Here is a 14,349-nt window from a genome sequence, read left to right as displayed (position 1 = left end):
CAGCCAAGGTCAACCCACCATAGGCCATTATATGCTCTTGGGGGAAAAAAGGCCTCTGAGGTGCACTGTGCAACACATTTAAATGCCAGTAACATGTATGTGGCCACACATGCTTGTCATAAGTTTTTGTGACATGGAGGTTTTAAACTTGAGGACTTTCTGTAAGTTCATATAAAACACATCATTAAAGTTGAATTTGTATTAGTGAAAACAGATTAGTAGGTGATATTTTTCACCTTTTAGTAATTTTTAATGAATGAAGGTTTGAGTTTATTTATAGTATATGAGAAAAAGGTGTGCAAACCTGGCTTCTTTTTGTTCATTTAGAGTTGCATTTTGGAGAAACCTGTTTGTTTTCTGGGTAGTATGTTACTGTGAGTTTTAATTTATTCTATGATATATGAAGAGAAATGGTCAAGGAAACGAGCAAGGTTTTTGCATTGTATGTAATTTGAGACTGAAATTCAGTGTACCTTCAGGGGGTATTCTGTATTCTGTAACATTTATAAACAATTTGAGGGTTTGCCCTGTTAATATTGAAATATTAAACCAATTGAGTAAATATATAGCATAAAAAGACCAAATTATAAGAGATTTTATGTAAAGTGTGTTGAAAAGAAGAAATAAATTTTTTATGCTGAGGGTGGTGAAACACTGACACAGGTTGCCCAGAGAGGCTGAAAATGCCCCATCCCTGGAAATATTAAAGGCTGAACAGGGCTTTGAGCAACCTGGTTTATTTGAAGATGTCCCTGCTCATGGTGGCGGGGGTGGGGGTGGGGTGGACTGGATGACCTTTAAAGTTCCCTTACAACCCAAACCATTCTACAATTCTATGAAAATTCTGGAGGTGAGTATTTGTCATTTGGGAAAAAATGAATAAAAATGATGCATAGAGAAGATCATTCCAAGTGTATTTAGACTCACTGTTTAGAATTCACATAAGATTAAAAGTACTAAAATAAATTGTTTAAGATACAGCTTTTGATGGAAAAACAGCTCACAGTTCTGCAGATCTTTCAGGTTTAAAATGTATTCTTTATTCACAAGTTTGTCTTTTCTTTCTGCCACTTCTTCTATGTAAATATTGATTTTTGCAGATAATTTGAGGATACTGTTCACAGTAGAAAGGGTAAAAGTCACTATAGTTTTTGATGAAGAAACAAAGTTTTGTGATTGGAAAGCTTTGTTAAACATTGATTAGAAAGGAGATAACATTATGAAGGTAAAAAATGTTTATGATTAGTAATTTTCATCATTTGTGCTTGCACCCAAACTGGAAATTAACAAATTTAACAATGTGTCTAATGCACTTTTGTTTGGTGATGGAATATTATTATGTATTTAATGTTTTCTAGGTATTATCAGTCTGTGCAAACCTGGAAATTCTGGGATTCAGTCTCTTATTGGGGTACTCTGTATACCAAATGTGGAAATACGGGTAGGTGGTAAATATTTAGTACTGATACTGGAATAATATCGGATGTTTTAATTAAAATTTGAAATTTTAACAGTTTTATCAGTTTAGTGGTTCAAATTCAGACTCCAATTATGAGACCACTAGCCTTGAGTTTTTGTTCCCCAAGTCTGAGTCTATGATTCCATTCTAAAATTTCTGTGTGATCAAGCAACTAAGTTGCTTGCTTTTTCTGCCTCAGCCCCTTACACATAAAATTAGAATGGAATCACACCCTTTGTATCTGAGAGGAGGGAATGGAGGAAAGAAAAGAGAATAAATTAATTTTTACTCTGGCCTCAAGTCAAAGCAAATTCACAGTAGCTGCAGTTATGAATTTAAAGCTTTGACTCTGAGAGAAATAAAATGTTTCTTCCTAATTGTCTACTAAATGAAGAAGTTGATGGTGGCAGTACTAACTGCTCTAAAAACCTGTAATCCAAGTAGCCTGAGCTTCTGTAGAATTTGTAGTGTCTATCAGGCATACTTCTAAAATAAGCAAGCCACTTCCCTCCTTCTGTTTTCCAGGTTCATTCAGATTATGAAAATAAACATGTTACCATCAAAGCAACACTGAAACACAGACACCAATTTTAGCACATTGTAGAAATCTCAACTTCAATATTAATAGTGAACAAAAAGACTGGTTTTTGTACATCTATACAATTTCTGCCTCTTTTTTTTTTTGGTAGCAAGGTCTACTTGAGGTCCTTTATGATATATTTCGCCTTCCTCTCCCTGTTGTTGCAGAAGAATTTATTGAGGCACTTCTCAGTGTAGGTAAGTGTTTTATTACTGGTTCAGTATTTTAGTTTGTGTAAAATTTTTTCTATTAAGCTCTTCTACAAATTTGAACCTTTCACTGTTTCCTCGGTATTTTAAATTATGTCAGTCTTACCTGTTTCATCACTGAATTAATTGGATGTTCTGAAGTCCTGTTTAAATCTTTCAACTGTTCAGCACTGATCAACCTAGTAGAAGTCCAGATTTCTTCTGACTTCCTTACTACTATATATCAGTTGTATGTTTCATACAAGAGCAGTAGCAGATCATTTACACAAATGACTCTGTAAATATGTCACTACAAATTAGATGACTTTGAAGCGTTAGAACTATTAGTAATGTAGAAGCCTTGATGTATGTTACAGAAGTTATGAAAAAGGGTTTTTCTATATATTGTGTAACTGCTAGCTATCTCCAGTGCACTTGAGCAAACCTGTACTTTTCCTAAGGCAATTATATGAGGTCTGACACAAAAAACCTAAGGCTGTGCTTGTAACTCTTTTATTTAACAAATTAAGAAAAGCAACTACCATGCCCTTCAAAACAGTTCCCTTCTGAGTTGACCCACACAGCATATGATGCTGCCAACACTCAAAGCAATTCCACAGATCATTTCATGAAAAGCTGTTGAGGACCTCTGTCATTTTTGCTTTCACATCTTCAACCAACAAAACATGGGTTCTTCTGAGCACCGACTGGATCTTTGGGAAGAGGGAGCTGGGTCTGGTGAATAAGGTGGGTGCTCAAGCACAGGGATGTTGTTATTAGCTACAAACTGCTTCACAGACAAAGTGTTGTGGTCTGTCATGTTATCTTGATGTTCACTCACTGGTCAATCTTGCACACCAACAGTTTCTGACCGAGGGTAAGAAAATGTCTATACTTGAACACATGTCCACCCATACTGGGTGAAGCGATTGAGTTGAGCCTTGTCTCACTGTGACAGGTTAGAACATGTTCTATAACCATCTCTTTGTCTCCCCTCCCACTCTTGGTTCCCAAGATATAGGGTTAGTCTCAGGTTTTTTTGTATTGGACCTTGTATGTGTTTTTATGTCTATATATTTAGTAGTTAGTCTTTTATCATTAGAACTGCTTCTTTGTAAACTTAAGAGTGTCTTCTACTTTGTCTCACAGTGCAAAAATATGAGTTCAAAAGTATCAAGTTTCAGTCTTTAATGTTTCAGTGATTCTCTTCTTGAAACTTGTTATAAATGTTTCGTAATGCAGTTGTATAATTAAGCTTAATCCTTGTTCTGTGCTTATGAGTAAATAAATAATTCTTTATTGCAAACTTGCTACTTTGCAACATATGGATGTACGGTTTAAAATTTTAGGTGCTTATGATATTTTCTGTTAAACAAGTTTCATGTGCTTATGAATTGGAAATGTCATAATTTTGGTTGAGATCTTTGTCCTAGCTTTGAAGTTAGACTTGCTTTGTGCTGGAGTGTGGATTAGATGCCATGTTAGAGATAATTTCTGACAAAATTTTCTATAATTTTAAACCTGAAATAACAGTTAACTAAGAACTATTATTTACGTACTGACAACCATTAACTATGAAATACAGTGTTATAATTACCATTGTACATATTTTCTTGTTATAGATCCAAGCAGGTTTCAGGAGTGCTGGAGACTTTCTGATGGCTTTGTAGCTGCTGAAGCTAAAACTATACTACCACATCGAGCCAGGTCAAGGTGAGCATTTCACAAACTCAGTCTAAACTATTGTTTTAGTTTTCTTTTGTTGTTGACAAAAATATTTGTTGTTTTCTTGCAGATGCAATGAGAAATGTACTTTATAAACCATTTCCATACTTTTTTCTCCTTAGGCCTGATCTCATGGATAATTATTTGGCTTTAGTGCTTTCAGCTTTTATTACTAATGGACTTCTAGAGGTAACTAATGACTTGAAATTTAAATAGATGCTTGCTACTGTTTTTCTATAAACTTTACAATAAGATGTTATACATTAATAATTTTTAAACTTTTTTTGAAGGGTCTAGTTGAAGTGATCACAAGTAGCGACGACCATATATCTGTTAGAGCAACTATCCTTTTAGGAGAACTTTTGCACATGGTAAGTAAGACTTTTTGATGGCAATAAGTAATATTAGCTCATTGTAGATATTTCCTATTATAGCTTTGAACTTCTGTTACAAATTTGGAACATCCATGTTTCATCAAAATAATGGGTTATTTTATATTACAGCATATGGCACTTCATATATTAAAACTATCATGAATCAATAGGAAGGCAGTTTGGAATGTACTAAAAGTGCTAGAGCTTCTGCTCCGAGGATAATCATCAGTAACCAGTTGTATTTTTAAGCTGAAGTCCTGCAAAATTACTCATTATTTACTGGGTTTGGGTAAAAGGGCTGCTGATGCTTTTTCCTTTACGTAAAATTATGATCGCTCTGTGGCAGTGTGTTTAGCATTCTGCCTCACAGGCTAGGCAGATGAAACTTTTTTTCATGTTCAGCTTGGTATGGCTTGAGCGCTTCATAGTATTCATTTAGGCAACTCCAACTTGATGGAATGCTCTTTCAGCACCGCTGTTGGTAGCCCCTGCTGCAGAGAAGATGAAGGGACCTTGCTTCATTCCTTTTCCCTCTCCTTAAAATCTCTCTTATAGTAGCTTCTCTTTTTTTTCCTTCATGCTGTATCACAACAAGATTAGTCTTTACCATTCCACACTGACAGGATTTATACTGATTTGAACAGCTAGGGATGAGAGGAAATTGTAAATTTATTCACAGAATCATAAACTATCTCAAGTTGGAAGGGACCCGTAAGGATCATCAAGTCCAACTCCTTGCTCCTTACAGGACAAACTAAAACTAAACCATATGACTAATACCATCATCCAGATGCTTCTTGAACTGTGACCACTTCCCTGGGAACCCTGTTCAGTGACTGACCATCCTCTCAGTGAAGAACCTTTTCCTAAGGTCCAATGTGAACTTCCCCTGAGGCAGCTTCATTCCATTTCCTCGTGTCCTATTGCTGGGCAGCCTTCTCTTCTCCAACCTGAACAAACCAAGTGACCTCAGCCACTTCTTGTAACCTTGCTCTCGAGGCCTTTCACCACCTTAGTCACCCTCCTCTAGACACACTCTAATTGATGTCCTTCTTACATTAAGGCATCCAAAACTGCACACACAGAATCATAGAATCATAGAATAACCAGGTTGGAAGAGACCCACCGCATCATCAAGTCCAACCATTCCTATCAAACACTAAACCATGCCCCTTAGCACCTCGTCCACCCATGCCTTAAACACCTCCAGGGAAGGTGACTCAACCACCTCCCTGGGCAGCCTGTGCCAGTGCCCAATGACCCTTTCTGTGAAAAATTTTTTCCTAATGTCCAGCCTAAACCTCCCCTGTCGGAGCTTGAGGCCATTCCCTCTTGTCCTATCCCCTGTCACTTGGGAGAAGAGGCCATCACCCTCTTCTCCAAAACTTCCTTTCAGGTAGTTGTAGAGAGCAATGAGGTCTCCCCTCAGCCTCCTCTTCTCCAAACTAAACAACCCCACCTCTCTCAGCCACTCCTCGTAAGACTTGTTCTCCAGCCCCTTCACCAGCTTCGTTGCTCTTCTGTAGATGGGCATCTACAAGAAGGGTCACAGGGAGGATCCAGGGAACTCCAGGCCTGTCAGTCTGACCTCAGTGCCAGGGAAAGTCATGGAGCAGGTGATCTTGAGTGCTATTATGAAGCACATGCAAGAGAACCGGGTGATCAGGCCCAGTCAACAGGGGTTCACAAAAGGCAGGTCTTGCCAAACTAACCTGATCGCCTTCTATGAAAAAGTGACTCGGCTGCTGGATGAGGGAAAGGCTGTGGATGTGGTCTTCCTGGACTTCAGTCAAGCCTTTGACACAGTTTCTAACAGCATTCTGCTTAAGCAACTGTCAGCCTCTGGCCTGGACAGGCACACACTCTCCTGGGTGGAAAACTGGTTGGATGGCCGGGCACAGAGAGTGGTGGGAAATGGAGTTAAATCCAGCTGGAGGCCAGTGACAAGTGGCACCCCCCAGGGCTCAGTGCTGGGTCCAGCCCTGTTCAATGTCTTTATCAATGACCTGGATGAAGGCATCGAGTGCACCCTTAGCAAGTTGGTGGATGACACTAAGCTGGGTGGAAGTGTTGATCTGCTGGAGGGTAGGGAGGCTCTGCAAAGGGATCTGAACAGGCTGGACCGCTGGGCTGAGACCAATGGCATGAGATTTAACAAGGCCAAATGCTGGGTCTTGCGCTTGGGGCACAACAACCCTGTGCAGCTACAGACTGGAAGAAGTCTGTCTGGAAAGCTGTCTGGAGGAGAGGGACCTGGGGGTGTTGGTTGACAGCCGACTGAACATGAGCCAGCAGTGTGCCCAGGTGGCCAAGAAGGCCAATGGCATCTTGGCTTGTATCAGAAACGGCGTGACCAGCAGGTCCAGGGAGGTTATTCTCCCTCTGTACTCATCACTCGTGTGACTGCACCTAGAGTCCTGTGTTCATTTCTGGGCCCCTCACCACAAGAAGGATGTTGAGGCTCTGGAGCGAGTCCAGAGAAGAGCAATGAAGCTGGTGAAAGGGCTGGAGATCAAGTCTTATGAGGAATGGCTGAGAGAGCTGGGGTTGTTTAGCCTGGAGAAGAGGAGGCTGAGGGGAGACCTTATTGCTCTCTACATCTACCTGAAAGGAGGTTGTGGGGAGGAGGGTGCTGGCCTCTTCTCCCAAGTGACAGGGGACAGGACAAGGGGTAATGGCCTCAAGCTTCTCCAAGGGAGCTTCAGGCTTGACATCAGGAAAAAATATTTCATGGAAAGTGTCGTTGGGCACTGGAACAGGCTGCCCAGGGATGTGGTTGAGTCACCTTCCCTGGAGGTGTTTAAAAGATGGGTGGACGAGGTGCTGAGGGGCATGGTTTACTGATTGATAGGAATGGTTGGACTCGATGGTCCAGTGGGTCTTTTCCAACCTAGTGATTCTGTGTTTCTCTGATTCTGTGAAAATATCATCTGGGTTCACGCTTCAGCTGGGAAGTCAGCTGGCCCCTAGAAATCCTCAGTAATTGGGAAAGGTCCTAAACAGTGTGTCCACCCGTAGGTGAGGCTTCAAAAGTCAGCCCAGGAGTCTCCCACTTTTATAGTTAGTTACAAACATCTTGCATTAAGTCTTTTGGCACAAGTCAGTGTGAACATGCCGACTGTTTGGGTTCCTGTTGTCAGTACCATCTGGGACACTGGACAGATGTTCCAGATGTAACTGGGGATAGGACCATATCCAGTCAGCACACAATATGATATGTTGTCCAAATGTTCATGCTACTATATGTAGAGGTAGGTAATTATAGAAGCAGTAATCAACAATATGATACATTGTCCGAATGTCCATGCAAAAATAGATAAAAGCAGTAATTGATCATAAGCAGTAATCAACCATTCTCATCACAGCACAGTACTCAAGGTGGAGGACAGCAGTGCAGCATAGAGGGGGACAGTCACCTCCCTTGACCGACTGGCTATTCTGTGGTTGATGCACCCCAGGACACAGTTGGCCCTTTTGGCTGACAGGGCACATTGATGACTCATATTCAATTTTCCATCAACCCAAACCCCCAAATCTATGCTATTGATAGGACCCAAGGGAATGGCAGGAAGATGCACAAGGGGAGATTTAGGTTGGATATTAGGTAAAGGTTCTTCACCCAAGAAGGTTGTGGAGCACTAGAACAGGCTCCCCAGGGAAGCAGACACAGCACCAAGCCTGACAATATTCCAGAAGCATTTGGGCAACGCCCTCAGACACATGGTGTAAATTTGGGGCTTGTCCTATGCAGGGATAGGAGCTGGACTCGATGAGGCCCCTCCTCATGTGCCCCTTCCAACTCAGGTCATTCTATGTTTCTGCGGGGCTGCTTTCCAGCCTCTCATCCCCCAATTTGTATAACCAGGGTTACTCCATCCCAGCACTTGCTATTCTTAAATTTCATCTGGCTCAGTATTGCCCAGCTCTCTAGTCTATCCAGATCTCTCTGTAAGGCCTCTCTACCCTCGAGCGAGTCCACAGCTCCTCCTAGTTTAGTATTGTTGGAAAACTTAATGTACATTTGATTCCTGCATCCAGCTAGTTTATAAAACATTAAAGAACACTGGCCCTAAAACTGAGCCCTGTGGAACCCCACTGGTGACTGGCCATCAGCCTGATGGAACCTCATTGAGCCTGACACATCAGCCAATTGTTCACCCAATGTATTAGTGACTTGTATAGCTGTGTGCTGGATATTTTGTCCAGAAGGGTACTGTGAGAGACTGTATCAAAAGCTTTGCTGAACTCCATTACCCCCCACATCTACTGGCTTCCCTTGATCAACTAGATGGGTGACTGTGTCATAAAAGGAAATTTAGTTAAGCAGGATTTTCCCCTCATGAACCTTTGCTGGCTGTGACCAATGACTGCATTGTCTCTCAAGTGTTTGCCAGTAACTCCCAGAATAACCTTCTGCACAATTTTGTCAGGCACTGAAGTGAGACTTCCAGGCCTGTAATTACCCAGGGGCTTCCTTCTTACCCTTCTTGAAAATTGGGACAACATTTGCCAGCTTCCCATCAACTGGGACCTCTCCAGACTCCCAAGACCATTGAAAAATAATGGAGAGAGGTCCTGCGATGACATCGGCCAGCTCTTTCAGTACCCTGGGATGAATCCCATCGGTCCCCATAGAGTTATGAGCATCAGGCTGGAGCAGCAAGTCTCAAACAAGTTCAGAGTTGCCTGGGAGTTTATCATCCCACCAGTCACAATCTTCTAACACAGGGCTCCAGGGGTCCCAGGGCCCATCACCGGTGTTGAAGACAGGGGTGAAGAAGGCATTAGATGCCTCCACTTTGTCTACATCCCTATCTGTGAGGTTACCGACTCAGTCAAGCAAGAACCCAATGTGGGAATATAATGGAAGACTGGCAAGGAGAAACTATGGACACGCTCAAGTTACCTTGCAGCTGGGATGTATTAAAATGCAGATATCGTACTAATTGCTTTTTAGCCTTGTGTGCTTGACAAGTAGAACCTCTATGTTTAGATAACATAGGCCTGTGAAACTCAGAAATTCCGGCTCTAGTGGGAGAAAGATCCAAAAGACACTGCTCTCCCCTGATGAATAGGGGAAAAAGCAGCAGTTTGCTCTCATGCTTTCTATCAAGGAACGAGCTCCACTGTGCCTGCATTCCCTGTTGCGTTCTCTCTGCCCGGGTGCTGTTTTGGAGTTGCCCCAGATCGTGAGGTAATGGGAATGGATTTATTCTTTTCATTTTATCTGTGGCTTTGTGCCTTTTCCTGTGCTGTGCCTGTGTTTAGCTCACACACCCAACGTTATCTCTGATTCTCCTTTTGCTGTTAACATATTTTTAAAAGCCATTTTTGTTGTCCTTCACAGCGCTGGCCAGCTTCAACTCTAATTGAGCTTTGGCCACACAGATTTTCTCCCTACAGTAGTGAAATACATCTCTGTAGTCCTCTTGTGTTGCCTGTCCTTGCTTCCGAAGTCCACACACTTTCCTTTTCCACCTAACTTCTAGAAGAAGATTCCTGCTCAGCCAAGCCGACCTTCTGCCCAGCTTGCTTGACTTCCGACACTTTGGAATTGCCTGCTCCTGTGCTCTTAAGAGATGGCTCTTAAAAAATGACCAGCATTCAATACCTTCAAAAGCAGATTCCCAGGGAACCTTGCTAACTGACTCCTTCAGCAGCCCAAAGTCTGCTCCTCCCATATCCAGGGTCGAGGTTTTGCTGGCAGTTTTTCTTCTATCATCGCTGACAATTTTAAACTCAACTACTTTGTGGTCACTGTGACCAAGAGAGCCATGAATCACCACTTGGCCCACAAGTCCCTCTCTGTTTACAAACAACAAATCTAGGAGGGCACCTTTCCTAGTTGTCTCCCTGCACCAAGAAGTTATCTTCAATGTGCTTAAGAAATTTCCTGGACCTGTTTGTGTATGATGTTCTCAGTTGTTGTTTGGGAAGTTAAAATCACCTCTAAGGACAAGGGTAGCTGACCTAGAGATATCCCTTAATTCCTTTTAGAATAATACTTTAGTATCGTAGTCCTGGCTAGCTGGTCGATAGTAGACTCCCACAACATCTGCTTTATTTGCTTTCCCCTTCATCCTTACCCAGAGGCTCTCAATTGTTTTGTCACCAACCGTAAGCACCATACATCCAACCCCTCCCTCATATACAGTGCCTTGCCTGCCCTGTCTATCCTTCCTGAAGAGCCTGTAACCATCCATCACTGCTTTACTATATTTGTCTTGCTCAGGTTGCTTTAGCTTACTCCAGACCAAAGCCAACCAACTAACCAACCAAAAAAAACCTACTTGAAGAGCAGAACTTAAGCTAAATTATTTTGGTATAGAGATGATACTGTTTTCATGTACACTCCTCCAGTGTTGCCTTTCAGTCTGCTGAGAAGCTGTTACTCACATGTGAACTGATACGATTTACTTTTCTTGCAAAACAATTCTTTCTTTTTCATGGCCTTTCTTGATGGCAGAAGTGTACGCAGCAGAGCACTTTTTGATCTTTTTTGTGGTTTGTTTTTTTGTTGGTGTTTTTTTTTTCCAAATTAACTGCTTTATAAGAGACAGTAAGATCATGAAATAGAACATTGTCTTAAAAAAAATCAGTTATCAGACATGGTCTGCATCTTCAGACTGTAGACTCATTTCAATGGTGTGGGATTGGCCTGTCCTTATTGTTCCAGAAAACAAGATCAATCTTCAGGTATAGGATTGCTTATTACTACAGTGATTTCAAACAGCTCAGCTCAGCAGCATGGGTCACAACCACAACAAATCTGTTCTTTTAGTCTCTGCATCGATTTTTTTTCTTTAAATAGTTGGTGGAATGTTTTGAGTTTTCAGTCAGTCATGTAGTTTAAAAAGAGGAAGCTGCATTAACATATGCTGTCCTTCATGATTTCTGGAATACTTTTGAATGGGAGTGATTAGATGCACTGACATTTGAGTATGCTGCAAAACAGGTATTTTTTATTTTCTCAAGAGAGGATTTGCTAGTTTGAGATGACTTTATCAAATTATTTTGTACTCTATTTAATTTTACAATACTGAAGTATTTTCTTCATTGAATGGTTGGACTCGATGACCCGGTGGGTCTCTTCCAGCCTGGTTATTCTATGATTCTATGATTATTCTTTAGTTTTCAAAAGTATTGGCACAACCTCCCTAATTGTTTCCCAAAACTCAAATGTTTCCCCAAATAAAATCCATTAAATGTCCAGTAACTTATGAAGTTATGCTTATTTATCAGATAATTTTTTTGTGCAGAATCATTGGTAGTCAAAAGTATTGAATAAATATCTTTAGCTTAAACTGTGTTTCTGATTTTATGGTTTTTAGTACTTTTATACATATGACAAGGATATCTGATGCTTTGCATGTTTTTGTATTTTACAACTTTAAAAAACACTAAAGCAAAAATACAAATGAGAAGGCTCCAAAAGAAGACTCTGAGTCCTAAAATTGTCTTAAGTTGTTTTCAATAGTATTTCATATTGATTAATTAGATCATATATTCAAAATGGTATGTGTAATTATTGCTCTGATGTTATGCAAAAGGTAGTTTTGTTGTCAAGTATTTGTGAAATTCTTGTGAAAAATGGTAGATTCTTCAAATAGTGATCCTAAAGAGATGGCTGAAAATGTTTTAATAACTTATTCTAATTAGTCTTCTGTTGTTGTTTAGGCAAACACAATCCTTCCTCATTCTCACAGCCATCACCTGCACTGCTTACCAATGCTAATGAATATGGCAGCATCTTTTGACATCATGAAAGAGAAAAGACTGTAAGAATTCCAAGTTACACTTAAAAGCAAAAAATATGTACATTCAGAAATTTGGACAGAACACTTTTGCATAGATAGCAAGATTTATTTATTTATTTATTTTTATGCAGAACTTCTGAAATGAACTCTAAGGCACTGTTTGACCAAGCACCATCTGAGAAGTTTTCTGTGTGTTTGTCCTCTCCATTGTTTTACACTTCTCTTTTTTGGCATTTTGATACAATTAAGCTTTCCAAATTAAAAAAGCCTGTACCAGTTTTATTCATTTTGGTTCTTATCTATAGCTAATTAAATAGTAATAGACCAAATCAGTGAATCATTATTAGTGTGAACAAGAGCAAAAGATGTAATATTGGCATGGGACTGTTTTTTAAACCTTTTTTACTTTAGAAGAAAATGGTCATTTTAACAGTAGTAATTATGTTAAAACTTTCTGGTGCATTTGTTTGAAGCTTGCACTGATAATTTTTTCAGTTCATTCCATTCCATTTAAATATAAGAATTGTTAAACAATTTAGTGCAGCATTCGGCAGTGGCATGTTAAGCAGCATTAGGAACTGTTTGGCACTCATGGTAATCAAATGACATATATTTAGGTATTTGACTTAAAACAAATGTTCACAGAAGTTTTCTATTCCTTTTTGAATGAGAAATACCTGAATTTTGAAACTTTAAAAACCTGTGGGCTTTTTAATTTTATTTTCCTTATTTTTTAGCATTTCTCTATATGTCTACTAATCTTGCAATTTAACCTCCAAAGTGCTCTGTCATAAAATACCATCTCTTTGGTACTTCACACAATTTAAGCCTCTTGAGGAAAGAAGTCATAATTTGACGGATTCTAGTGTCTTTAAAATGTTTTTCTGTAACTCAGTAGTCTTACTTGCATTTCTTTGTAGAAGACCATTTAAATTTAGTGTGTTTGGGGTTTTTTTTCCTAATAGTAAATTATAGGAATAAATTTTGTTAATTGCACTTGCCATTCCTGATCTGGTTTGTCAGATCAGTATTCTGATAAATGTATCATAACTTTGTATTTTTCTTTTGTTGTCAGTGATAAATTACAGAATCGTTTTGAACTGCTACTGTGAAATGATGAATGCTGCTTGTAGAGTGCTTCCCAGAAAAATAACGTTCTTCTTTTTAGTTTTGAGGGTTTCTTACATGTCACTAGAAGATTTTCATATGCGAACACAGTTATTTTTCAGAAAATCATATCTGAAGCTCCTTCACAGAGTATTCCACTTGGTCAAAACTGTGCGAGGAGAGGAAGGATGAAGAGCAGAATGGATATGTTTGTGGACTACTTGCAGTTTTTTTGCTTTTTGAAATTTGTGAACTTACCTGACAGAGGAGTAAGAAGTCCTGGTTTTGTTGGAAGAAAGAGATTTTGTAGATGTAGTATTTGGGGATCTTGGTTTTGGTTGATACGCTGCATTATTTCATACTCTGAAAAACTGTAAGCCCTGTTACAGATTAAATTTATGTAATTTAGGTAGGCTGTGGCGTATTAAACAGACACGGACTCTGCTTTTATTTCAAGCTGAGACCAAGTTTATTGTTACAAGCTCATCTTTATACCTTAGTGAAATGTCAACAACAGTCCTGCAAGTCCTTCATAAAAATTTCCACAGCATGTTCTTCTCCTTCCCAGCTCCTCGTGACCACTGTTATTGTTTCTATGCCTTCTTGGTTTTGCCACTGATGTTGAATTTTCTCAGGCTGGAGGCTAGCTGGTTATCAAAGCTCTCTGCAGTCTTATCTCCAGAGGCTCTGGAGCATTCATGGTCATTCTTGCTCAGCATCTCTTCCGACATCTCCCCCTTTTTTGTTTTCATGAACTACTAATATTTGTCTTAACACTCTACCAATCAAGCTCTACACTAAATTAATTAAGCAAGGCACACAAATCAATATGCTAGAAAAAAATCAAGTAAAATCTTAAAACCTATCATGGCCATTTTTATAATCCAAGGTCCAATTCCAACAAAAAATCCTGCACATGTATTCCACTCATTCTATATTTGCAATTCTTCTGTTAAATATTGTAAGGTGTTAATGCTTTAATGTATAAATTCTGAATGATCTGATAAATATGTCAAAACACTAGATAAAGCTGCCAATGAGGCATTTGTTTGATGACGGTGAGCCAAAGTATGGTTTAAAATCATAGAAACATTCGGAGTTAATCATATGAATTTGCCTAATGTACATGGGCCTCCTGAAATACAGGAAGGAATGCCTG

At 39.7% G+C, this 14,349-nt stretch overlaps 1 protein-coding gene across 1 annotated transcript in view; it reads left to right on the top strand.

Moving 5' to 3' along the window:
• The window catches only part of LOC138732926 (rapamycin-insensitive companion of mTOR-like), a 77,883-nt gene that overhangs the window by 15,722 nt on the left and 47,812 nt on the right, over window positions 1-14,349 (top strand). Inside the window, exons 3-8 of the mRNA XM_069879707.1 lie at window positions 1,359-1,441; window positions 2,149-2,236; window positions 3,850-3,940; window positions 4,075-4,141; window positions 4,243-4,323; window positions 12,004-12,104. Of these exons, the coding sequence (XP_069735808.1) occupies window positions 1,359-1,441; window positions 2,149-2,236; window positions 3,850-3,940; window positions 4,075-4,141; window positions 4,243-4,323; window positions 12,004-12,104 (511 nt within the window). The remainder of the gene's footprint in view (window positions 1-1,358; window positions 1,442-2,148; window positions 2,237-3,849; window positions 3,941-4,074; window positions 4,142-4,242; window positions 4,324-12,003; window positions 12,105-14,349) is intronic.

This window comes from Phaenicophaeus curvirostris, chromosome W (assembly GCF_032191515.1).
Source record: "Phaenicophaeus curvirostris isolate KB17595 chromosome W, BPBGC_Pcur_1.0, whole genome shotgun sequence".
NCBI lineage: Eukaryota > Metazoa > Chordata > Aves > Cuculiformes > Cuculidae > Phaenicophaeus > Phaenicophaeus curvirostris.
Note: the sequence above shows the minus strand (reverse complement) of the source record. Positions and strands in the feature narration are given on the sequence as shown.